We start from the raw sequence: 20,358 nt of genomic DNA, 5'->3' as shown, positions 1-20,358 counted from the left end.
CTTGCGGGCGTGCTCCCATCTCATACACTTGGCGTCCATAGACACAGAGTTTATGACTCGGTCCCGCCAACCGACGGCCGTGTCATTGGATTTGTTTGACAGAAGCAGGAGCCAATGACTGCGCTACTATCAATCTATTCAATCAATCAATCAATCAGAGACTCCGTGGAGAAGAGGACGCCGGAGACGAGCCAAGCAGGTAAACGGGCTCATGTAAGTAAAACGGCCCCTGATTGCGAGGTGTTTTTTCACCTTAATGCATAGGATACATTAAGGTGAAAAAACACGAACCTTTACAACCCCTTTATTCCCTGCATTAAGGTAAAAGACCCCCCACAATATTTATTTTAATTAAAAAAAGAGCTGTTACAATCTTTTAATGAGCATACTTCCTTTCCAAGAGCAGGGGGAGCTCACTGCAAGGGTGTTGTTTTCGTTAAGGTTCTAGGGTGCATGAATAAGGTGAAATACTTACCTTATTCCCCCCTCCAGCAGGGACCTTTCAGCTGTGTGACCGGCAAAGCCTCCTCAGTTAGTTCTTCCAGCCATGGTCACACTCCTTCCTTTTTTTATACAATGCAGGCTTTTCAAAGCGTTGCCACTGGAGAACAGTAATTGGCTGGCTGAGGACAGTAATGGGGGGCTAAGAGCATTAATGTGGGGGCTGAGGACAGTAATAAGGGTGTTAAGGACGTTATTAGGGTTAATGAGGGGCTGAGGACAGTAATGAGGTTGCTGAGGATAGTAATGGGGGGCTAAGGACAGTAATGGGGGGCTGAGCACAGTGCAAGGTGCTAAAGGGAGTAATGCGAGGGGTGAGGACAATAATGGGAGGGAGGCTGAGGCAGTAATTTGAGGGGGTGGGCTGAAGAGAGTAGTGTTAAGAGGAATGACTGTGATGTGAAAGGGGGCTGAGGATGCTGATGTAAAAATAGGATTGTGATATGTGGCTCAATTAAGATCTGTGCATGCGGGTTTGTATACGTATGTCGCAGGCAGAGCAGCCCATTCATTTTAATGGGCTGTTCTACCCATGAGAAACGCAAAGGAAAGAAGTCCCAATTAAATTTTTTAAATCTCAGCACATCAAGCTGCATGGGCTTTGGCGCGTGAAAAAATGTGGCGTAGGTGACGATGTGCAGGGGTGTCATTAGGTATTAATGGCACCCCCATGCATCTGCTAAAGCGTGTTTCTTTGTGGGTTAACTATGCATGCGATTTCACGCATGTTCCCCATCCACAGAGATGTGAACCTAGTCTAAGAGGAGAGGGTTCTGTGATTTGAAGGATCCGAGTCTTGGCACAAACATGTGATGCGGGCGGACCTCTGCTGTTTGAATATTTTACTGACTGGGCCTCCGTGAATTTTAATTCAAGACCCCTGGCCTTAACAATCGTCTTTATTTACAGCAACCAAATTTCATCATGTTTCAAAATATAGTTGACAATTGGAAACAAGCTGCTGCTAATTCTTATGCCTCTTCCTGCTACTAAAACCAGTACCTGTGCTGTTGAGGCTATGGCTGAACACAGTACAGGCGGTCCCCAGGTTACAAACAAGATCGGGTCTGTAGGTTTGTACTTAAGTTGAATCTGTTTGTAAGTCGGAACAGGTAAATTTTTTTAGTGTAGCTCCAACCAAAAAAACTACTTTTAAGCTTTTTGGGTAGCATAGGGAAGGCTGTCTGTGCCCCGTTCAGATTTCACCTCACTTTCTCTCCCAATGACAGTTGGATTTTGAAAATGTTGGGTTTTTGTGGAAACAAGCCTTGGTGATAAAGAATCAGTGGATATACCTTTTTCCCATAATAACTCTTAGGCCCCGTACACACGACAGGATCTATCCGCTGAAACTGGTCCGACGGACCAGTTTCAGGGGACAGATCCGGTCGTGTGTAGGCCCGAGCGGACAATTGTCCGGCGGATCGGACAGTTTCCAGCAGACAAAAATTTCTAAGCATGCTAACAAATCTGTCCGCTGGAAACCTGTCCGTCGGACGTGTTCGGTCGTCTGTACAGACTCACCTGACACGTCCGACCGACCGCCATTCCTTTGCATGCGTCGTACTGATTCGACGCATGCGCGGAAGCTTTAAACTTCAAGGCCGCCCACGTTGCCGCGTCATCGCCGCGGCCACGCCCTGCGTATTGTTTACGCGCGGATTTTTGTCTGATGGTGTGTACAACCATCAGACAGAAATCCGGTAGCCGGACGCAGCGGATCTGTCCACTGAAAACGGTCCGGCGGACCGTTTTCAGCAGACAGATCCGATGGTGTGTACGCCGCCTTACAGGAGAGAATTTCTCTTCCTGATGCCGCGTACACACGATCATTTTTCGGCATGAAAAAAAATTTGTTTTTCAGCATGTCCAAAAAACGAAGTTTTTCCAACTTTATCATTAAAAACGACGTTGCCCACACACCATTGTTTTTAAAAAATGATGAACAAAGCGCAGTGACGTACAACACGTACGACGGCACTCTAAAGGGGAAGTTCTATTCGCCTTTGGGCTGCTTTAGCAGATTCCTTGTTAGTAAAAGACGATTCACGCTTTTCTGTCTGTTACAGCGTGATGAATGTGCTTACTCCATTATGAACGGTAGTTTTACCAGAACGAGCGCTCCCGTCTCATAACGTTTGTAAGTAGGAGTCGTTTGCAAGTCAGATGTTTGTAACTAGGGGACCGCCTGCATAACCAATTAAAATAAAAATTGTATGTCAAGCCAAATTTTTTACAATTTTGATTAGAGTGGAAAATAATTAGAATTCCTTTTTGGGTTTTTACTGCTTTCCAGGGCTGGACATACACTGTAAGTGTCTTCTATACCAGTGGTTCTCAACCCTGTCCTCGAGTACCCCCAACAGACCATGTTTGGAGGTTTTCCTTTATCTTGCTTTAAATCAGAGTCAATGGCTTGGTATTTTGGACAGCTATTTTATCATTTTATTTATTTTATTAATAGAGAAATTCCCAAAACATGGCCTGTTGGGGGTACTTGAGGGCAGAGTTGAGAACCACTGTCCTATACCATCAGTTGGTTTTGGTGTGGCAGCCTTGATTCCTGGATCAAAAAAAATAAACAGGACTGGTCTTTGAAGCGAGGGATTGCTAAGAGAAGGCTATGATCAGGAAGCTCAGGATACTCTTTACAAGGGTTGAGGAAGAGCTTAAAGTGCATCTAAAGCCTTTTTTATTTACATTTTCGAAAGAGTGGGGAAGAGTTTGAAGCTTTATCAGGTTTGTATTGCTTTCTTTGTTGCCAATAGGGAGATTCAACCTTTTCTCCCAAATCCAAAATGTTGTCACCAAATTCCTTATACTGGAAAGATTTCCCATACTATGCATAGGTTCATTCTCACTTGTTTTGCCTTTGAGACAGGAAGTAAAGAAAATACCCCCTCCCTCCATTCAGAATGCAAAAAAAAAGACATTTGACAAGGATTTTAATCGTTCCATAACATCTCCAAAAAAATATATATTAATTTAAAGATCTGCCAGTTTGACTTTTACAGTGTTGGAAGGGGTAGCATTCTCCAATTAGAGAATCCAGTGGATGATCTTAATGATATTTCACCTTTATCTATTTCTTCTGGTAACTCTCTTATTATGTTTCTACCTCGTTTTAGGGTGGTGGTGGTATGAGGGGACAAAAAGGACCAAATGGAGAAAAAGGGCAACCGGTAAGTGTTTTTATTTTATTTTAAGTTCTATAATGACAATAATTCATATTTCTGTGATTATTTTTCCTCTCTATTTATTACAGGTATATATATATATACATTGTAAATTTACATCAGTCCCTGCCCTCAAGAAGCTTACAATCTAAGGTCCCTAACTCATATTCATACATACACATATTAGGGCCAATTTGGACAGGAACTAATTAACCTACCAATATGTCTTTGGTGTGTGGGGGAAACCTACACAGGCACAGGGAGAACGTGCAAACTCCAGGCAGGTAGTGTCACAATTGGGATTTGAACTGACGACCCTACTGCTGCTAGATGGAAGTGCTAACCACTTAACCACTGTGCTGCCGAGTTATTTAAAATGATTTTTTTTTTATATTTATTCCATTTTTACAGGGCTCAGACGGCCCGCCAGGCCCATCAGGCCCACCAGGAGTTCAGGGACAACCCGGACCACAGGGACCAAGTGGACATTCCATTCAGGGACCACCTGTAAGATTATTTCTGTCTTCTTTATTGAACTAAGTTTCTGGAGAATGTTAATGAGCATTTGCACAAAGAACCAGAGAAGTCCTGTGCCACAGAGGACAGAGTCTAGAAGTTGGGTTAATTACAGAATGGGGCAGACACCAGTCAAAGACGATTATTATCTTAAAATGGTGTGTTACTGGCCTTCTGAAAGTGGCCCTTTCACTAAAGTACATATTTTAAATGAAGACATACCTGTAAAAGAAGTCGGTAAGTACTACCTTTTCTGCTGCCTGTGCTGCAGGTAAACCGACACTTCCAGGGGCATTGATCTCCCATGGCCCCCCCACCAGCTCTCACCTCTCACTGGTTCCTCCTGCTGACCTCCACATCACTGTTGAATACTGTAGTGGTCAAAAGGACTAACTAGGAAGAACTGGGAAACTAGAGGACCCAGAAGACTGCCAAAAGTGAAGATTTCTCAGCATTGAAGTATAGTTTAGTGATGAGAGCAGTAGAAAGGGTGAGTATTTGCTGGCTTCTTTAACAAGTACTCACCCATTTAAAATCTGTACTATAACACCAGGGGTGCTTTAGGAAGTCCAATAATACCTTGTTTTAAGATAGTAATGTCAAAGTTGTAGCTGGGCCCTCTGGACATCCACCGAGCCCTAGGTTCCTGCCTGTCAGGTTTTTTTTCTTTTGCGCCATCTATGTCCAACTGGAGAGATTACCCTTCAATTTATTGTTTCACTAGAGCAGAGGTCTCCGAACTGCGGCCCGAGGGCTGGATGCGGCCCCTTGCTTGCCTTTATCCGCCCCTTGGTGTACTTAATATCCCTCCCATTGATATGAGGCACTATTCTGCCATCTGACACTGACAATGGAGCACCATATCTCCCACTGACACCACTAATGGGGCACTATTCCTCCCTATGATAACATTGATGGGGCACTATTCCTCCCACTGGTACCAGGAAAATTTTCACTCCCGCTAGGCAAAGTCCAGCCCTCCTAGAGTCTGAAGGACAATAAACTGGCCCTTTGTTTGGAATGTTTGGAGACCCCTGCACTAGAGGATTTCCCTTCCTATTTTGAACACAACTCAAAATGCTAGATTTCATGTCACTTTCTGCCCAAGTGACAGTGGTCACCAGGACAAATAGAGTGACTCTCCCTAGTGGGCACACAGATAGCAATAACATTTGACGGTATTCTATCTCTCACAATTGTATCCAAACCCCCCCCCAAAAAAAATTACTTTAGATACATGTTTAGTATAGATGTGTGATATCTGCCCTTACTAAAGCATCGAGTAATATCCTAGATGGGATGAAGTATGAGGACGAAATTGCAATTCTATTGCAGAATTAGGAAAGCGGAAGGTATTTTGTGTAATCTTCACTGTTATAAATGTTGCCTAGGGTGAAGTATTTCTCACCTAAGGCTAAAAAGAGTGTAGCATGGTAAAGCCTTCTTACAACAGAAGGTATTCACATATATAATTTCATTGCATATCCCAAAAATAAGAGGATTGTTCTTCATTTCAGGACAGTGAGCTACGTCATGCAAATCATACCTTTTATGTCCTAGTAGTCAATTGCATATCCAGAACTGCTGGCATAAAGCAAAGATACAGCCTATTATAGAGCCATTTGTTCCAAACTGTATATTTCAGTCTTTTTGGCCATCATCAGTAAAGTTTATGGAAATCATGCCTTCTATAGAGCAGGACTTGGGATGGGAAAGTATAACCCTATAGTAGAAAGGGACTAAAGAAATAAAATAGCCCTCAATTTGAATAAGTGTGTAGTTCAGTGGTCTTCTTAGAACAAATGATATTTACAGGGCTCATTGCATATTCCAAAAATAGGAGGATTTTCCCCATTTCATGATGGTGAGTAGAGCCAGGCCAATCATTTCTTTATACAGAATGTGAGTTCAATTCATAAGAAAACAAATCTCTATTTAGATGTGCTGGATCACTAAAGTTCTTCAGCACAGTGTCATCAGTGAAGTTAGAGGTTTACCATACTGTTATAACCCTATGAATTTATAAACTTTTTAACACAATTTTCAATTTTTTTTAGGGTTCTCCTGGTTCAAAGGGAGATAAAGGAGAAGCTGGAATGCAAGGAAATCAGGTAACCTGCTGTGATCATTTATATTATAAATGCATTATTACTCTGCTGGGAGATCCAATGTCTAAACTGTAAAAACTATAGACAAAAGGTTGTGGACACCGGACTGTCCCTTTTACACTGTATGGCCAAAAGTATGTGGACTTCTCTCCAAATAATAGACACACTGAAATATTTCGTTTTGAAATTTCGTTTTCGGCCAAAAAATGTATTCATTTAGTTACTCCCGAAATAAATTTTTATTTATTTTGTTTCATTAAAAAATGCATTCGTCTGAAAATCCGAATGAATTAAGGTCGAATCTGTCAATTGAAGGCTTATGGTGTCTGTAGAAAGTTCTAAGAAGATTCGACAAAGCAGCTAAACTGTACGACGCCGCGATCGTACATTTCTGGTCGAATGCTCTGCCCACAAGCTATAGTATAATTCTATGTTTATATTTATTAATTATTATTACTAGTCAACCAACATTAGAATTCTTCTATAGCCTATGGGCGGAGCATTTGACCATAAATGTCAGCTCGCTGCGATCATATGTTTTTAGCTGCTTCGTCAAATCTTCATGTCTCTATAATGTCGAATCTTTTCTCTCTATGTCGAATAATCTTGGACTAATAGAGTTAGGTTAGGCACATTAGACCAAAGGTTCGATAGATACAGATCGCTATCGTTAACGTCATGTCAAATCTTCTCTCTATATCAAACTGTTGTTGCAACGAAACGAAAATAAAGCATTTTTTATATCAAATCTTTTGGATTTCAGATTCTGTGCGTTCGTTATCGTTTGTTAAAATGAAAGCGAAAATCCCAGAAATTGGGACGAAAATGCATTCTGACGAAAACGAATGCACATGTCTGCCAAATGATTGAGTTCTTTTGGTTCCAGTGACTGGTACTGTAAATGCTACATTATAGAAAGACAATTTAGACAATTATGCTTTTCCACACTTGTGGCAACAGTATAGAGAAAGCCCTTTTCTGTTCCAATGTGCCCCAGTGCACCAAACCAGCTCTGTGCCGACGTGGTTTGGTGAGGAGGAACTCAAGTGGCCTACCCAGAGCCTTGGCATCGACCCTGCTGAACTCCTTTGGTATGAAATAGCAAGCTGATTGAGAACTAGATCTTTTCATCCAACATCAGTATTTGATCACACAAATTCCCATAGACACTCCAAAATTTTGTGTAAAACCTCCTTGGAAGAGTGCACACTAATATAGTGCCATAAGGAGGAGATTAGGGCAACACCACATGCCTATGGTTTTGGAATGAGGTGTCCAGCAAGCTCATGTAGATGTGATGGTCAGTTGTCCACAAACTGTTGTCCATAAAGAATAAGTAATAATAGTGCAGATCACTCCTTCTCTGCCCCATGCACTTAGCAGAATCTGTCAAGGCTTACTGGCCACTTTTAGTTTTGCTAAGGCTGAATGTAGGGCTGTTTAACAATGCTGCATAGTGATACAGTAGTCACATTGAAGAAGATGTAACATTTGCTCGAAACGTAAGTGATAGTGACTTGGTATGAAGTAATCTTGTTATTGTAAAAGTAACAAGCTGGGGTGCTGTTAGGGCTTGCTGTTTGTTTTCTCTAAGCATTCACTGATATCAGTTTATTGCCTAACAAGACGAAATTGTATGTATAAATGTCAAAACATTCACCTATTATGTTTTTTTTTTTGTAGGGAGTTCCTGGCACAACAGGGTCTCCTGGAATGGAAGGACCTGCGGGACAAAGGGTGAGCTATTGCATGAATAAAACACGAACACTTTATTAATTACAGTGTAGTGAGTTTATCACAAGTAAAGTAATATTATAGATGTATAATTGTAAAAAGCAGACAATGTATATACTGTTTTACTTTGTAAATTCATGATGATGATGCAGAGCAAACTAGCAGTTCCTTAACCTCCTATTTGAATCTGCCGTCCTGATCTTTGAACTCTGTTCTGTTACTGATAAAAAAGAGTATCTCCTGCCCAAACTTTTTTTTTTTGCCTTGCATAGAGTGGGAAAGGGTTTCAGGAAAATCAGTTTTTAGGCCTCAATCACATGGGCTTACCTATCTGTACACCAGTACAAATGGCTTTCTTTGCCCACACGGGATGTGCAGGTGTACCATGCATCCAGTCCCATTCATATCTTTTGGGATTCTGCAGCTGCATGGTCACAGCTATTGGTCCTAGTTTGACAGCTTTGCGTGTGCAGATGCTTGTCCCGAAACACACATTGCCCCCCCCCCCCTCCAGTTGTCAAATTGGGAACCTCGGCTATGTCCGTGCAGCTGTTGCATCCCAACAGACATAGAAACCAGTCCATCCAGTTCAACCTGTGTGGGTGTGTGCATGTGATTATGTCAATAATAATTCTCATATCCCTGTATACTACATTCACTAAGATGTCCATCTAACCATATATTTTAAACTATTGACATCCTCTGCTTCCACCACTGCTTGTGGAAGGGAGTTCCACATCCTCACCACTGTGAAAGTAAAGAACCCTCTACGCAGTTTAAGGTTAAACTGCTTCTCCTCCAAGTGGCCGCTTGTCTTTTTAAGCTCCCTGAGACTGAATAATTTTCTCCCTATGTGATAATCACCATTGAGGTATTTGTGTATCGCTATCATATCTCCTCTCATGCATCTCTTCTCCAGTGAGAATAGGTTTAATGTTTGTAATGGTTCCTTGTTACTGAAGTCCTCTAGTCCCCATATTAGCTTTGTTGCCCTTCTCTGGACTCTCCCCAGCTTCAGCACATCCTTCCTGAGGAGTGGTTACCAGAACTGGATGGCATACTTGATGTGTCCACACCCGAGTTTTGTAAAGTACTCTTTTTAATGCATGCTAATATTCTGCTTGCTGCAGCTTGGCATTGCATTCCTTTGCCAGGCCTGTGATCTACTAGGATCCCCAGGTCCTTTCCATCCTGGATTCCCCCAGAGGTTCTCCCCCTAGTGAGTAGCTTACTTTCATATTTTTGGCCCTCAAATGCATTACTTTACATTTTCAACATTAAACCTCAATTGCCTCACTTGACACTGAGATTAAACTATCGGAAAAGAAAGTAAAAAAAAGAGAGGGCGCATCAGCCTTGTGCATTATCCTTTGATGTATTTATTAAAAGAAAAAATGATTAAAAGCTACTCACAAGTATCGAAAGAAAACCACAATGTAACAATCTTTGGTTTATGATGATCTGTCTACTGGTAGCAGTCTCCAGATCCTAAAGAGAGGACGTACGAACCGCTGCTGGTTGACGCATCTCAAAGGGTTACCTTCTTCCTCAGTAGGCTCTGAGGAAGAAGGTAACCCTTCAAAATGTGTCAGCCAGCAGCGGTTCGTACGTCCTCTCTTTAGAATCTGGAGACTGCTACCAGTAGACAGATCATCATAAACCAAAGATTGTTACATTGTGGTTTTCTTTCGATGCTTGTAAGTAGCTTTTAATCATTTTTCTTTTAATAAATACATTAAAGAATAATGCACAAGGTTGGTGCGCCCTCTCTTTTTTTCTACTTTCTTTTCTGACTGCTAGAATACCCCTATCCAGGAGGGCAGCAAGGCCTGAGATATTATCCACTCTGAACTTTGGATCGCCTGGTCAACACATTTGTGCGCAAGAGTATTTCTTTTGGTGCTATTGAGATTTAACTATGAATGGGACTGCCTGCAAAGTACATTCTGTGGCCCTGTTCCCCTTTTCCTTTATTTCCTTGTTAACATTGTCACCTGGACAGGAAGTCATGGGACAATCCCCAACAGGGACACAGGTGGCAGTAGAAACAGCTTCATTAGCTTTTTATCGCTGTCTGCGTCCACATTGGAGCTTTTTACTTACTTTCTGTTTACAAACTTTTATTAAGGCAAAGGTGAGGTACATAAGTCATCACAAGTATAATAGAAAACATCTGTAGTAAAATAAAGATCCAAAATGGACCCGTAAAAAAACATTAAAAATCACCATATAAATGTATAGGACGTATAGGTATCCATCATATAAGCAAGAAAAGGAACAAAACAAAGACAAAAAAAAATGTAGCAAAGAAACAATGCACTTTTATGGTATGAATAAAAGTACATGTTATTATCGCGCAGTTTCAGTATCTCAAAGTACATTCAGACCCAAGAAAATCTGCAATCACTAAACTCTTATAAATAGCCAAGGTTATTGGATCCATGTAGACCTTAGGAAGGCTGAGATAGGCAAAATAAAAACCAAGGATCCCATTTGGCAGCAAACCGGGTTTTAGAGTCATAAATTGTGTGAAATATGTGTTCCATAAGCATAATGGCACCCATTCTAGAGACTATCTCAGTGAAAGGCACTGTTGTAGATTTCCAATGAAATGCAAAAGAGTATGGAGCAATCTCTCTAGAGCAGTGTTTTTCAACTCCAGTCCTCAAGGCACACCAACAGGTCATGTTTTCAGGCTTTCCATTATTTTGCACAGGTGATTTGATCAGTTTCACTGCCTTCGTAATCACCACAGCGGTTTCATCTGAGAGAAATCCTGAAAACATGACCTGTTGGTGTGCCTTGAGGACTGGAGTTGAAAAACACTGCTCTAGAGGGTTGGGAAGATCCAAGATGGAGGAGAAGAGTTTCACTTTCTGTGCTGGTAATAAGAAATCTACCCAACCATACGCTCCAGTAAAAATCTTTTAGACATTTTCACTCTACCCAACTCTGTCCAAAACAAATAAAGGTTTGGCTGAAATTCAAAAAATGCATTGTTACCCTTATTCTGCTCAAAGTAACAAATGAGCTTAATCATCCCCTCCATTTAACCCATTTGTCTTTTTAATCCCTTGAAATACTTGTTACATCTAGGTATTCTGTCCCATTTCTTCCATGATTCAGCGCTGTTATGTGTGTATATAAAAATAAGAAAGTGATCAGCGCAATTCCTCAAATGTCTCATGTATATATAGAGTGTAAATAAATCCAAGGACAACCTTCCAAATAGTTTCTGACTAAAAAGTGTGCAAACCAAATTCCCCACATATCACAATGTGTGTAGTACAAAGTGCAAATAAATAAGTCCAAACACGACCATCCAAGTTCAACTTCCACCAATCGAAATGATCCCGTGCCTTCACACAACTGCTTAGTGCTCACAGAACTCTCCTCTATGCAGTGATTAATTAGCCTTAGAGACACATATAGGTCCTAACGATCTCCAGCCTCCAGGCTCCAGGCTACCAGCTCTTGATGTATCCCTCAGGGCTCCAGATTACATGTAGAAATGGAACAAAATGCCTCCCATAGTGTAAAATGTTTCAAACATGCAATGGTTTATTAAATGAAGAGGGTAGGGGGCGTTAGAAATATGATAATAAGTGAGTAAAGAAATTACCGTGCAAACTAAATATTGATGTATATTACAAATTAGTGACAACTACCAATCAAAACCAATAATTAGTATAATAAAATAATGTGAACTGTAACCACAAAAAAAATATATATAAACGCCACCAATCTTGATGGAGTTATTGATATAATAATATTAGTGCTTATATAAATAATAATAAAAGTGCTTGTATTCTATCGATTTCTTCAAATCCACTGTGAATACTGTCCACCTCCACCGGCTATGCAAAATCACCCAAACTGTGCTCAAAAGGTGGCACCTTACCAGATGATGTTGACCTTTTTAAAAAAGAGGTCAATATTAGCTAGATATCACAATGCATGGACTTCATGCGCGGCTCGTATTCCTTAGATTCGACCAGATTCCAATATCATAAAGCGGAATAAAGATAAGAAACCACCATAGAATAATTCCGTTTTTTAATATAAAATGTATAAAAACAAAGCGCCAAGTGGCTTCTTACTGTTGTTGGTGCCTGAGACCCGGCACTGAGGCTATTAGGCATTGAGACAGTGGAGAGATGGCCCCTATGCTTCCTGATGACGTGGTTACGAAACGTACGTTGAGGTGGTACCTGGTCACACACAGCTACGCACTTCCGGTCCCGCTGGTTCTCTCCATCCAGGAGGTGGAACGCAAGCCAGCTTCCCCAGCATAGGGGCCATCTCTCCACTATCTCAACGCCTAATAGCCTCAGTGCCGGGTCTCAGGCACCAACAACAGTAAGGAGCCACTTGGCGCTTTGTTTTTACTGTATACATTTTATATTAAAAAAACAGAATTATACTATGGCGGTTTCTTTTCTTTATTCCCCTTTATGATATTGGAATCTGGTCGAATCTACAACACTTAATGCAGTACAGCATCAATTGTGTTTCTCACCATCACCTGTGCACCTAAAAATGTTTCATTATATGCATAAGCCAATTACTTCATCGGGTTTATATATAATATATGTGATATCAGAGGGTTAATATTTGTTTCTTTAAATAACTGCCTTAGGAATTGCTCAGCAATTTTGTTTAGGGAGTTTTCTAAACACTTCTAGTTCAACATTTCAAATTACTAAACCTGTGCCAAGCTGACATCGGGCCGAGCCAGAATGGGTAATCATAATGTAATCATAATCATAATGTAAATGTTACTTTGTACATTATGAACGCTGTGATAGGAAAACAGACTTAAAGTGAGCTCCCAGCAGATATAAAAGACACAAACGAATACAGCTCTTTTCATTAATACATCATAGGGATAGGAAGTCATATTCTGGTACTTAACCTGTTAAAAAAATTAATAATGTATTTGATATTAGCTTTTTTTACAGCAGAGCTCAGAGAGGTGGCATCAGTTGCCATGTAGTGCTCATGTTCTAATATGGAACATACTAATAAAAGAGAGAGAATCGAATGGTATCAGTAGGGCAGTGGACAATGTCAGTAGAGCAGTGGATGGTGTCAGTAGGGCAATGGACAATGTCAGTAGAGCAGTGAATGGTATCAGTAGGGCAGTGGACAATGTCAGTACACAGTGGGTGGTGTCAGTCAGTAGGGCAGAGGAGGGTGTCTGTAGGGCAGAAGATGTGTCTGTAGGGCAGTGGATGTTGTCAGTAGGACAGTGGATGCTGTCAGTCAGTAGAGCAGTGAATGGTATCAGTAGAGCAGTGAATGGTATCAGCAGAGCAGTGGACAGTGTCAGTAAAGCAGTGGGCAGTGTCAGTAGAGCAGTGGATGGTGTCAGTACACAGTAGATGGTGTCAGTCAGTAGAGCAGTGGATGGTGTCAGTATGGCAGTGGACGATGTCAGTAGGGCAGTAGACAATGTCAGTAGAGCAGTAAATGGTATCAGTAGGGCAGTGGACGGTGTCAGTAGAGCACTGGACGGTGTCAGTAGAGCACTGAACGGTGTCAGCAGAGTGTGAGTAGGGCAGTGGATGCTGTCAGTCAGTAGAGCAGTGAATGGTATCAGTAGAGCAGTGAATGGTATCAGCAGAGCAGTGGACAGTGTCAGTAGAGCAGTGGGCAGTGCTCTGTGACAACACTTGTGGTCTCCATGGTACTTTTACAAAGAGTTGCCTTTTAAAGCAAGTCTTATGCCGTGTACACACGATCTGAATTTTTCGACACGAAAAACTTGGATTTTTTTCCGACGGAATGTTGGCTCAAACTTGTGTTGCATACATACGATCACACAAATGTCTGAAATTCCGAACGTCAAGAACGCAGTCACGTACAACACTACAACGAGCAATGATTCCGAGCATGCTTAGGATTTTTGTGCATCGGAATTCCACACAGACAATCGAATTTCCCACAAGAACTTTTGTTGTCAGAAAATTTGAGAGCCAGCTCTCAAATTTATGCTGTCGTGAAATTCCGATCATGTGTACGCGGCATAATAGTGATAATTGTGTAGCAGACTGAAACAATTATGATATCTCTTTTATTTTCAAAATTAATTGCCAGTGCCTCTTGGTTGAAATTCTGTGTATTTGGTGATTTTTTCTTTTTTTTATAATCTTCATTTATACCTGAAGCTGCTTGAAGACCATTTGCAATGTATATCTCTCATGTATAGCTATTACGGAACTATATGTACTGTATATTGCCTTTTATATTACTTTTGGGTATTTTTTTTTCACCAAAAGAGTGAAAATAAGAGTTTACCGTTCCATGGTACTTTTACAAAGAGATGTCCTTTAAATCAAGTCTACTAGAAGAAGGGGGGACTCCCAAAACGCATTGGCTTTATTATCAAATCAAATTATCAAATTAAGGAACTACAGTCTACAGAAAGTAATGAAAAAAATGGGCAAAGCTTTTTTATTAAAGTGGAGTTCCACCCAAAAAGGGAACTTCCATTTTAAGCACTTCTCGCCCCATTACATGTCACATTTGGCATGTAATTTTTTTTGGGGGGGGGGTGAGTGGGGGCTTTGTTAGGAGTGGGACTTCCTGTCCCACTTCCTACTTCCACCTACGGGCCACCTAGGCGACTGCCCCTAAGTAGCTCCTCCCTCGAGGCAATCTCCTGGGACATGACACAGGTCCCAGGAGATCGCTTGTCCACTCGGCGCAGCGTGACTCTCGCATGCACAGTGCGCGCCTGGCTGTGAAGCCAAAAGCTGTCATGGCCGGGTGCCCAGAGTGGCAATGGAGGCACCGAGGAGAGGAGCGGGGAGAGGAGCGACACTCAGGGCGGCCGTGTCGCTGGACCGTGGAACAGGTAAGTGTCTGTTTATTAAAAGTCAGCAGTTACACTTTTTGTAGCTGCTGACTTTTAATAAACAAAAGGCTGGAACTCCGCTTTAAGTTAGTTCATTCAAATTTCACATGTTGGTAAATTACATTTTAGAGTAACTCTTCTTCTTTTTCATTGCAGGTAAATATTGGATTCCAAGCAGAAGCAATGTGCGTCAATGAGGTCTTGACAGAGAAGGGGTGCAGGCTGTCTGGCATCCACAGAAAACTACAGAATGTTTACTGAGATGACATCATTGACAAGACTAATGGTGTCAGTGGTGTCATCTCCATAATCGCTCTGTAGCCTTCTCTGGATGTCAGACAGCCTGTACCTACCTTCATCAAGAACTCAATGACGGCATTTTGCTTCTGCTTGGAATCTATTATTTACCTGCAATGAAAGAGAAGAGTTACTATAGAGAAAGAGTTGCTCTACCATGCCCACTTTTACCTACATTTCGGTGCAGCCCTTGTATATTGTGTTGGTGCTCCATTGCCTATTGAACATCATTTTTATTCAGGGTCCCCCAGTAGTTGGCAGGTACCTATGGTCCAAGGAGCAGTCTAAAAACACCTCCACAGGAAGAACTGTCATTGAAGTTGTATCAGATCCAGCACCAGTCCAAACCCAATTTTCTGAATATTGGGAATAGTAGCATTCATATGTATAAGGAATGTAATAGCTGTTGTCTCTAGCAATTTCATGCAACATGTCCCCAGTCTCGAAATATCTCCTGCACAATGCCGCCAGTCTCCACCACTAGATTGTCCCCAGACTTTGACTATCTCTTTTAGCGTTTCATATCAAAATGATATGTGCACCCCTGAGGATACAAGGGGCTGCAATTGAGGCCCTTATATTGAGTAAGTTGGCCACCACTGGTTTATAAAATGTGTAAATGAGCTCTTAATAATCGTCTAATTTCCTTTAGACTCAAAGAAAACCTAATTCCCTATGAACTTTGTATTACTTAGCTTATGTTGTGGTGAAAGAATTGGTATTGTTTATCCTCCAACCTACTTTTCTTTTGCAGGGAGTGCCAGGAAAAGATGGCTCGACTGGACCATCCGGACCCCCTGGGCCAATGGTAACATTTCCTCTATTCCAATACTCAGGAATTTCATTTTACAAAGTGAATTATGTAATGTTTGCAATGCGATACTCAGGATTGGGCCATATTTGTCCCTCAGCTAAATCCAAAATACATTTTCTGAAACTGGCATGCTGTACTCTACTACACACTTGTACATTTATCCCCAAAGAGGTTCCACTTTGTTTTATTATTTTAAGTTCTCTAATTCTTCAATTTAATAAATGTGCCTTTATACTTAGATGATGTAGTATTTACTTAATATGGCCCGGATTCACATACAGCGGCGCATAGTTATGCCGGCGTAGCGTATCGAATATACGCTACGTCGACGTAGCGCAGAGCGGCGAGCACAGTATTCACAAAGCACTTGCTCCCAAATCTACGCTGGGTTCCCTCGGCGCAACTCGACGTAAGTGGCAGTGGGCGTGAGCCATGCTAATGAGGCGTGACCCCATGTAAATGATGGGCCGAGCGCCATCAAGATACGAATAACGAACGGCGCATGCACCGGCTCATGGACGCATCCCAGTGCGCATGCTCAGAATCATGTCGGAACATACGCCTAACATACGTCGAATCACTGCCTATGACTTGAACGTAACCTACGCCCAGCCCTATTCACGTACTACTACGTAAACAACGTAAAATACGACGGCTGTTCCCTGGTCCATACCTTTGCATGAGTTGCGCCTCATAGATGGGGAATAACTTTACGACGGACGTACGACTTACGTAAACCGCGTATATTAATGCGCCGGGCGCAAGTACGTTCGTGAATAGGCGTATCTCACTCATTTGCATATTCAAATCGTAAATCAATGGGAGCGCCCCTTGCGGCCAGCGTAAATATGCGCCCACGATACGACGGCGTAGGAAACTTACGTTGGTTGGATGAAGCCTATTTACAGGCGTATCTTGCTTTCAGAGTCAGGCGCATAGATACGACGGCGCATATGTGCACTTACGCGGCGTATCTCGAGATACGTCGGCGTAAGTGCTACGTGAATCCGGGCCTCTGTGTGTTCATAAAAGGATACAAGTGATTTATTTGGAAAAAAAGGAAGTTGAAATCCCCCTTTTTGTATATAACTTGCATTGTCTCCTATCACAGGGTGCACCAGGTAATCCGGGATCTCCAGGCTCTCCAGGAGGCACAGGACGTCAGGGTGATAGCGGACCACAGGTAAGTCGACTAATCAGTGAACTGATTCATGTTCAAATATATGTAGTATTGATAAGGTACAGAACTATTTATTCAGTGTGTATGAGACACAGCCTATGACCTTTTGCAGCTCAACTTATTGGTTATGCGGGATTACATGTGTTCTTCTAAGTAACACATATCAGTGTTAAAATCCAAATACCGAAAATTATATGGCTGAAAAATGTTGACTTACGCAGATGAAAGAGAACATAAATCTCCTACTGAAGCTTTCTGGAATTTTTATCTTGGAAAATATTAGTGATGGCAAGATGTAGCAAAAAAGTACCGTATATCTAAACTACCTGTAAAAAAACATATATGTAATCCTTACGTCTGAGTGTAAGAAAAACCATTAGAATAAATCTGTTGCTTTTAACCTGAAAATCAACCACGATAAGCCATTGCCTCACAATTGGTAGTAGCTTTGTTAGCCTGTGTGAGAGCTTCTTTAGATCGCTGTTGGGTTGCCTATCTGATAGACCTTATAGGTAGCCCATAAGGGAACTGATGGAGCATGCGGGTCTGGCTGACAATGCTGCTGCTAATTACGAGCCAAAGGCTTAGCATTATCAGCCTGAAACGGGAATGGCTGCTAGTGTCAGGATTTCCGGATAAGAAACTGCAACATTCAGGTTGGATATTGACCCCTGACAAGTCCACTATTGATACACGACCCCGTCATAGAAGTACCTGACACTAGATGGCTAGGGTTGTTTCCTGTTCTCATTTCTTCCTTCTTTTCTAAGTCCCTCCTCTCCTTTCCCCATATTCTTTTCCCCTTATGACTATGGTGCCTCGTCTGATGTGCATCAGTACATTGTATATACCCAGGCCCGTTGCTACAGGACAGGCAAAACAAACAATTGCTTTGGGCCCCGAGCTGGCCTGGGGCCCCCAACTTCCCCTTCCCAGGCTGTAGCGTGGCCGAGCTCCTCTTCCTTCCTCCTGGAGTCCTGTCGGTCCTGACAGGAAGTGCACACTGGGAGCTCACTTCCTTTTAGTCCGGCTGGGAACACAGGAAACTGAATCTCCTGTACCGCGCGGTCCCCGGCCTGGCCACTATCTGATAGGGGACTGGGGACCCATAATGATAAAACACCGGACTGACGGGAGGAAGAGGAGGTCTGCCACGCTACAGCGGCAGCCTACAGGGAAGAAGGGGAGGTGAGAATAGAAAAACATATCGACTAGGGAGGGGGGGGGAGGAGTAAGAACATGGGTGTAAAAAATTAGTGTAGCGCTAACGTTGGCTTTGCGTGCAAGGGGGGTGCTTAGGGGGCCCCCATTTTGCTTGGGGCCCCCAAATTACTTCAAACAGCCCTGTATATACACTTATACACTTCAGGTCTGCCCAGGTATGTTGATGAAGTTGTGAAATATACTGTATCTGGGTCCATTTCCCCCTAGTGACCCACACCCATGTTGACGAAGGTATGAGGACAAGTGGAGGATCTCTGTGCTTTTCATGGATTGCTACGTATCTGGCTTGTGTATACTGCCTGTAGTTTGGCTTTGTTAGACCTGTTGCTGATATATGAACCAAATGTGAACACCATTTTTATCTGTGGATTTTTTGTTATTCTGCATTTTTATTGTCTTTTTTTTTTTTGGCAAAACTCAATAGAAATTTGATTATAGAAAAAAAAAACCTGCAACAGATTCTCCAAAAATATTTTCTCGAGAAATCTGCAGAAGGATATGCAGTCTGAAATAAATTGCACTTTATTATTAGACTATATTTGTACTATACAGTAGCACTTCTTGCTATGTATTTGCCCATTAGGGTGTCAAGGAATGATTTTCTTGGTTCCACCCACTCATCCTAAAATGAGAAATAATCTTCTTACTTTTGGGATATGTATTGTTCTACACTATACACTATAAAAAAAATGTATATATATGTACAGACATTGAGTTGATATATCACTTTTCAAGGGTAGAAAAAGCCCAAAAAGTTTTTAAATTGTGATTCATACATTTCACATTTTCTATTAAAAGAGTTGTAAACCCTCTATTCTATGCATTAAAGCGGTTGTAAACCCGCATATACATTTTTTTTTTTTACACCTGCAAGGCAAAAGCCATAATGAGCTAGTATGCACCGCATATTAGCTCATTATGAAATACTTACCTCGGAACGAGGTAGGGAACTTACCTGGTCCACGTCGAGCCGAGCCAAGCGTGTCTTCCGGGTATCGCCGCTCCAGAGCTGTGATTGGCTGGAGCGGCTGCGCGCGGGAGATTTCCTTTCCGGCATGGGTCGGCGGGGCCGGCCATTCAGCCGAGGATCCCCCCCTGCGCATGCGCCGCTGCAATCAGCGGCGCATTGCGAGGGGAATATCTCCTAAACCGTACAGGTTTAGGAGATATTCTTTATACCTACAGGTAAGCCTTATTATAGGCTTACCTGTAGGCAAAAGTAAAAAAAGTGGGTTTACAACCACTTTAAGGTGAAAAACCTGTCTCAGGTCCTCATTGGACAGATTGATAGCAGCATGAGCCATTGGCTCCCGCTGCTGATAATCAAATCCAGTGACACGGGGGGGGGGGGGGAGGCTGAGTACTGCACTGCTGTCTGTGTCAATGGATGCAGCAGCAGGACTTGGGAGCGTGCCCACACGAGTGTCCCCATGGAAAGCATCTCTCAGCGAGGGCCTTCGATGAGGAGAAGGAGTGCCGCCAGGGGACCAGTGTTAATTTTGGCAGCAAATTTCGATTTAGTTTTAGTCTTAGGCCGGGTACTCACGACCAAACATGTATGGTGAAAGCGGTCCGTCGGACCGTTTTCACCATACATGTCTGCCAGAGGGCTTCTGTACGATGGTTGTACACACCATCGTACAGAAGTCCGCGCGTAAACAATACGCGGGGCGTGTCCGCGGTGTCGCCGCGTCGATGACGCGGTGTCGCCGCGACAATGACGCGGCGACGTGGGCGGCCCGCCTTTAAAATGCTTCCACGCATGCGTCGAAGTCATTCGACGCATGCGAGGGACGGCGGGCGCCTGGACATGTACGGTAGGTCTGTACTGACGACCGTACATGTCCGAGCGGGCAGAATTCCAGCGGACTGTTTTAAAACAAGTCCAGGAATATTTGTCTGCTGGGAAAAGGCCCGGCGGGCAAATGTTTGCTGGAATTCGGCCCGCT

At 42.5% G+C, this 20,358-nt stretch overlaps 1 protein-coding gene across 1 annotated transcript in view; it reads left to right on the top strand.

Annotated features, from left to right (window-relative positions):
- COL14A1 (collagen type XIV alpha 1 chain) overlaps positions 1 to 20,358 on the top strand; it is a 292,376-nt gene that overhangs the window by 252,628 nt on the left and 19,390 nt on the right. Inside the window, 6 exon segments of the mRNA XM_040354914.1 lie at positions 3,630 to 3,683; positions 4,089 to 4,184; positions 6,251 to 6,304; positions 7,985 to 8,038; positions 15,946 to 15,999; positions 17,117 to 17,188. Of these exon segments, the coding sequence (XP_040210848.1) occupies positions 3,630 to 3,683; positions 4,089 to 4,184; positions 6,251 to 6,304; positions 7,985 to 8,038; positions 15,946 to 15,999; positions 17,117 to 17,188 (384 nt within the window).

This window comes from Rana temporaria, chromosome 5 (genome assembly GCF_905171775.1).
Source record: "Rana temporaria chromosome 5, aRanTem1.1, whole genome shotgun sequence".
Lineage (NCBI taxonomy): Eukaryota > Metazoa > Chordata > Amphibia > Anura > Ranidae > Rana > Rana temporaria.
Note: the sequence above shows the minus strand (reverse complement) of the source record. Positions and strands in the feature narration are given on the sequence as shown.